The sequence below is a fragment of the Aotus nancymaae genome, unplaced genomic scaffold (assembly GCF_030222135.1).
Source record: "Aotus nancymaae isolate 86718 unplaced genomic scaffold, 86718_ANA_hifiasm-v0.15.2.pri h1tg000039l, whole genome shotgun sequence".
NCBI classification, from domain to species: domain Eukaryota; kingdom Metazoa; phylum Chordata; class Mammalia; order Primates; family Aotidae; genus Aotus; species Aotus nancymaae.
Window position 1 is genome coordinate 9,877,366 of NW_026988453.1, and position 6,189 is coordinate 9,883,554.

The window sequence follows — 6,189 nt, forward strand, 5'->3', positions numbered from 1 at the left end:
GAGGCGTGGTGCTGGCAGAGGAGAGCTTGATTCTGCATCTCTCACCCCAGGGGTGTCTTCATTACAACAAGAACAGCAACTGGGCCACTTGGCTGATCAGGTTGTGAGCAGAGGATTCTGTTCCTGCCCAAACTCTACCAGAGCTGTTTCTTTTCTTTCTTTTGAAATGGAATCATGCTCTGTCACCCAGGCTGGAGTGCGATGGCACCATCTCTACTCACTGCAGTCTCCACCTCCTGGGTTCAAGTGGTTCCTTTGCCTCAGCCTCGCAAGTAGCTGGGATTACAGGCGTCCACCACCACACCCAGCTGACTTTTTGTAGTTTTAGTAGAGATGGGGTTTCACCACGTTGGCCAGGCTGGTCTTGAACTGCTGACCTTAGGTGATCCACCCGCCTTGGCCTCCCAAAGTGCTAGGATTACAGGCATGAGCCACCACACCTGGTCACTGCCAGGGCTGTTTCTTTGAATCCCTTTACTCCCTGGGTCTCTAATGGTACCTTAAAGACCATCGGATATAATCTTCTAATTTTGCAGAAGAGAAACTGAGGCCCAGAGGCAGAGGCCAATCTACTCAAGGTCACGCAGCTGGTGACTGATTGGGGCAGACCAGATCCAGGTTTCCTGACTCCTGGCCTGACTCCTGGTCCAGGGCTCTTCCAGCTTTCCTGCTGGGTCACTGGGGGGCTCTGAGGGAACAGCAGCAGTGCCATAGCCAGGCTCTCTGCTGCCCAGCACTGGGGACCACTAACCAGCCCATCTTTTCTCTCTGCTCCCACCCCTGCTGCCCTCACCCTGCCCTTGTCGTGTCTGCGTCTCTCATGTCTCTCTCCTGCCATCTCTCCTTCCGGTCTTCTGTCTCCCTCTGTGCCTTTCTGGTGCTGCCGTGGCCCCAGGAGGAGATGACCAGTGCCTTGGCCACGATGCGTGTTGACTATGAGCAGATCAAGATAAAAAAGATTGAAGATGCGTCCAACCCTCTGCTGCTGAAGAGGCGGAAGAAAGCTCGGGCCCTGGAGGCCGCGGCCCTGGCCCACTGAGCCACCGCGCCCCTCCTGCCCACGGGAGGACAAGCAATAACTCTCTACAGGAATATATTTTTTAAACGAAGAGACACAGAACTGTCCACATTCGCCTCCTCTCCTCCTCAGCTGCATGGAGCCTGGAACTGCATCAGTGGCTGAATTCTGCCTCGGTTGTGGCCGCCCCAGAGTGGGAGAGGCTGGGAGGCTGGGAGGCTGTGGAGAGAAGTGAGCGAGGTACTCCTGAACCTGTGCTCGTTTTGCAATTTTATCAGTAATCTGACTTAGAGTTTTTATGAAACCTCTTTTGTTGTCCTGCCCCCACTCCTCCTCTCCACCAGACGCCTTCCTCTCTGGATACTGCAAACGCTTGTGGTTTGTTAGAGGGTATTTGTGGAAACTGTCATAGGGATTGTCCCTGTGTTGTCCTATCTGCCCTCCCTATTTCCCCACAACAGCCTGGGGTCGTCCCCGCTGGCTCAGGCGTTCTGGGAGCTAACGGCCATCTTGGAGGAGGATGCCATGCACCTCCTCTCTCGGAGCCCTCAGACATCTCCAGTGTGCCAGACAAATAGGAGTGAGTGTATGTGTGTGTGTGTGTGCACACGTGTGTACGAGTGCGCAGATCTGTGCCTGGGATCGTGCATTTGAGGAGCCAGGGGCAGGCAGGGCTACAGAGGGAAACGGCCCTGCTGGAGCTTAGGAACCTTCTTCCTTCTTGGATCTGCCCTGCCCATACTGAGCCTGCCACAGTGCCTGGGAAGCCCATCCAGATTCTGAAGCAGGCCCTTGGTGGCCTGTCTCTGTTAGCTGGGTTCTGGGAGGCAGAGAGGAGTGACCAGGCACTGGCACAGTGATCAGGAAGACTGGACCCCCAGCCCCCAGGGCCCCCTTCCCCCCACTTAGTGCTGGTCCTAGGTCTTCTGTGGCGCTCATCTACTGAATGACCTCTCTACTTCCCCTTCTTGCCATTATTAACCCATTTATGTTTATTTTCCTTAAAGTTCTAGCCATTTCTCCATGGGCTGCCTCTCAGCTCATGTGGGTGAGCCTGGGCAGCTTCTGTTGACAAAGCTTTTGCATTTCCTGTGTCTCCCCTGGTCCTGGGGCATCAGCCAGCTACCCCTTGTGGGCAAAGGCAGGGCCACTTTTGAGGTCGTTCCTCAAATTTCCATTGTGTGGCCTGGTGGGTGGGGGGGAGTCTTTGCACCAAAGATGTCCCGACTTTGCTCCCTTGCCCATCAGCCATTTGCCATCACCCCAAACAACTCAGCTTCGGGGCCGGTGAGGGGAGGGGCCTCCCCCCGCACAGATGAGGAGTAACTGGGGATAGGCTCCCTGTGCCGTAGCCCCCCACTCCCCCTTCCCTTGGAGGGAGAGGTGGCAGGAAGACTTCACCTTTCCTCTCCCTCAGGGGCAGGTGGTGGGGGGCGTCCAGGGTTGTCTTTGTGCATGGGGGAAGGCGCTGGGTACCTGCAGCGCCCCCCTCATCTCAGATGGTGTGTCCAGAACTCGATTGTTGTAAACTGTTGTTTTGTATGAGCGAAATTGTCTTTACTAAACAGATTTAATAGTTGAAAGTTTTTTTTTTTCCCTCTTTCTTCCTGGGGCTCAGAACCTAGCCTCCACCGCCTCCATGTGCAGAGGGGTTTTGTGGTTGGGGGGAGGGCGGATTGGGGGCCTTGGGAGAGGAGGGGAGGGCCTCCTGGGTGAGCCGGAGTCAGCACCTCATTGGTGAGGACTTGGGCGGGATGTGTGTAGGGCATCCTCAAAGCAGGACAGGGAGGCTGCAAGGGTTTCAGCCCATCTTTTACCAAATTCAGAATCAGGAGCCAAGCTCTTTTTGGCCTATGATTCTTTGACCTACATAGCCACCACCAGGTGCTGGCACCTTTAGCCTGCAAAAGCCAGCTGGTATGGGGTCCAGGGAAGAGCACTGTAGTACCTGCACGCTCCAGGAGGCGGCGATAGGCGTCATACGGAAACCAAATGCTCCACCTCAGGGCTGGAAGAGACCTCAGGGTTCCTGTGGCCCATTCTCAGTGCACAGAGGAAAAGACTGAGGCCCAGAACTGGGGCCACGTGATGAGCTGACCTGCAGCAGAGCCTGAAGTGGAAACTGGGCTGCCTGCCCCATCGCACTCCCTCCAGGTCAGGTGGAGAAATAGCACATGCTCCACTGTGTCACCCGCATTTTCTTATGTTCCCCTCAGAGCTGCCGGGGAGAGGCTGCTGATTGCTGTTTTACGTGTGAGGAAAGTAACTGAGAGGGCGGGATCATGTGCTAGGGGTCACGCAGCTGCATGTGGGATTGGAACTCAGATCCCTCTCCCTGCTGGAGGAGAGACTTGCTTGTCCCCTCTGCCGCCAGAAGAACTATGTCTCCACCCTCAGCTCATGAGGACAGCAGGCCCTGGACCTCCCCTGTATGACATTGGATTGCTGAGTTTGGTTCCCACCTGAGACTCTACTCATCACTCTAAAATCACTGCTCAAAACAAACCAGCATGGGGTTTTGCTTTCAGAGAAATCCACTTACTTTGTCTACACTTATGAAGGTGTTAAAAGCAATGAGAACTCGAGAAGGAAGAATGAGGGCTGGTAGGAGGGAGTCAGGGAGAGAAGGAGAGGAAGTTGTCAGAGCTCTGCTGTCTTTAGAAGCTGTGTTAGTTTCCTGTTGACAGAGCCTCTGCCATGTAAATCTTAATGGCTTAAACAACACAAATGTATGATGTTCCTGTTCTGTAAGTCAGGAGTGGGCTAGGGTGTTACTAGGCTGGCTGGAGTCCAGGTCTCAGCAGGGATGCGTTCCTCTTTGGAGGCTTGTCTCCCTGCCTCTTCCAGTTCTGGAAGTTTCCTGCATTCCTTGGCTTGTGGCCCCCTTTCTCCATCTTCAACCAGGAACCTCACATTTTTCTGATCCTTCTGTGGTCACATCTCTCTGACCTAGCTGGTGTGATAAGATGGAGCCCACCCAGATAAGCCAGGATAATCTCCTCATTGCAGGATTCTTAACCATAATCCCATCTGCAAAGTCCCCTTTGCCGTGTAAGGGAACATGTCCACAGTCTAGGGACCAGGACACAGGCATCACTGGGGGCCAGGATTCTGTCACAGAGGCCCATCTCACAGCCTCCTTGTCCACACGCCTAATGGCCCTTGTGTTTTGCTTCCTTCCCTGACTCAGCCCAGTTCAGGAGGATGCTTTTGTGGTCAGCAAGGATTTAGCCTGGGGTTGGCTTTCAGGGAAGATGGCTGGGGTGAAGGGCCAGGCGGTGTCTGGCGTGGTTAGTGGGGTCTTGCCACACCTTTCCACCCCCCATGCCCATGCCCCTGACCTTCCATGCTGGCATGGTCCTGTGAGTCCCTGTCTCCAGAGAGAACCCAACACCTCTGCTAAATGCTGGTGTGGGATGCCCCTAAGGGCAGATGCTGGCTTGCGTGGGTTCAGGGGCAGGTGTGCTTCTGGGGCACCGTTAAGTGGTGTGAGATGTAAAGAGCTTACAGACACTCCTGGGTCCCTGCCGAACGCCAGTGCTGGGCTCTTCGCCTCCATCTCTTCACCATCATCAGAACGCTCTGAGGTAGTCATTCTCGTCTCCAGCTTATCTACAAGAAACTCCAGCTCAGAGGAGTAAAGGGACTCGCCCAGTGTCACACAGCTAGTCAGGGATTCTGACCTGGATCTCCTGTTTCCAAGTTTAGAGCTTCTTTAAGAAAGCACATGGACACCGTGTTGGTAAGGGAGTGCGGAGGGGGCGGGGAGGAGAGGAGATAGGAGGCTGGACTCCACTCCACTGAGGAAGGTCTAGTTTTCTTTGCTAGGGAATGAGGGTGATAGTCCTAGGCCCGTGGCTGTTAAAAGGAATTCAGTGAGATGGTGGATTTATGTATTTGAGATGGAATCTTACTCCATCACCCATGCTGGAGTGCAGTTATGTGATCTCGGCTCACTGCAACCTCCGCCTCCCAGATTCAAGCAGTTATCCTACCTCAGCTCCCCAAGTAGCTGGGATTACAGGTACCACCATGCCCAGCTAATTTTTGTATTTTTAGTAGAGTTGGTGTTTCACCATGTTGGCCAGGCTGGTATTGAACTCCTGACCTCAAGTGATATGGCCGCCTCGGCCTCCCAAACTGCTGGGATTACAGGCATTAGCCATTGCACCCAGCCTAGATGGTGGATTTAAATACTTTCTAAAATGCCAGCTGCCAGGTGGCCTTTATCACCAGGAGGGTTCCACCCCTCAGTGAGCTGCTCAGCAGTGGGGGCACAGGGAGCCCAAGGCCTGGAGTCAAACCAGTGGCCTAAGCTTGGTCCACGCTGCTGCTCCGAGCTTCGGGGTGGGCGGGTGGGGGGTCTCTGTTTTTGTGGTGAGCAGGCAGTTGGGTCGGTAAACAATAACAGTAAATTTGGGGTTTTCCTTTGACTGGGTTGGAGACAGGAAATGCAGGAGGCTGTGAATGACGAGTGGGTAGTGGCAGGTTGGTCGACTGGGTAGCGGTAGGTCGGGCCTGCTCAGGGTGTGAAGGAAATTCAGTTATTCGAGGGAGGAGTGTGAGGGTGGTGAGGCTGGGGAAAGTGGCTGGCCCACTTACTGGTGAGTGTAAACAAACCCTCTGGGTACTCCCCTGGTGGGGCAGAGTGGGGACAGGGGAGGCTTTGGGGGGCAGCCACCGCTTCCTCAGCCCTGAGACCGTAGCTGCTTCCGGCTGTATCTCTGGAAGCCTACAGTTAGGGGCTCCAGCCACCCCTGGGCACTTTTGCTGACTTCATCTCCCTGTTGTCATCCTGCGCTCAGTCAGAAAACAGTGTGGCTCCCCAGCACACTCAGCTACTCAGCTGCTGGATATCCAGGCACTTGGTGTATGCCCTGTGCTTTGCGAGAAGCAAGTGAGGTGTAGCACCCAGTTCCTGCCCTTGAGAACCTAGCTGAGGAGATACAGAATGCCTGTGTGCAGCGGCAAGTGGCCTTGTCTTTCCCTGTACCCACAGGCCTGGACACATTAGAGGCTCTTCCAGACTGTGAGCAATGTGTCATCCAAGCCCGGGTGGCATAGGGCAGCCTCTTAGGGCCCGAGAGGTTTCGAGATGAGCATGAGTGACAAAAAAACAAAAACAAAAACAAAAAAGCAAACTACACCCTGGATCCTTGTCCTCTGGACAA

The 6,189-nt window shown here is 54.5% G+C and overlaps 1 protein-coding gene across 1 annotated transcript in view; it reads left to right on the top strand.

Moving 5' to 3' along the window:
• The window catches only part of MAPKAPK2 (MAPK activated protein kinase 2), a 48,577-nt gene extending 45,976 nt beyond the window's left edge, over positions 1-2,601 (top strand). The window contains exon 10 of the mRNA XM_021677212.2: positions 896-2,601. Coding sequence (XP_021532887.2) covers positions 896-1,039 — 144 coding nt within the window. The 3' untranslated portion in view covers positions 1,040-2,601. The remainder of the gene's footprint in view (positions 1-895) is intronic.
• Positions 2,602-6,189: the final 3,588 nt, after the last annotated feature.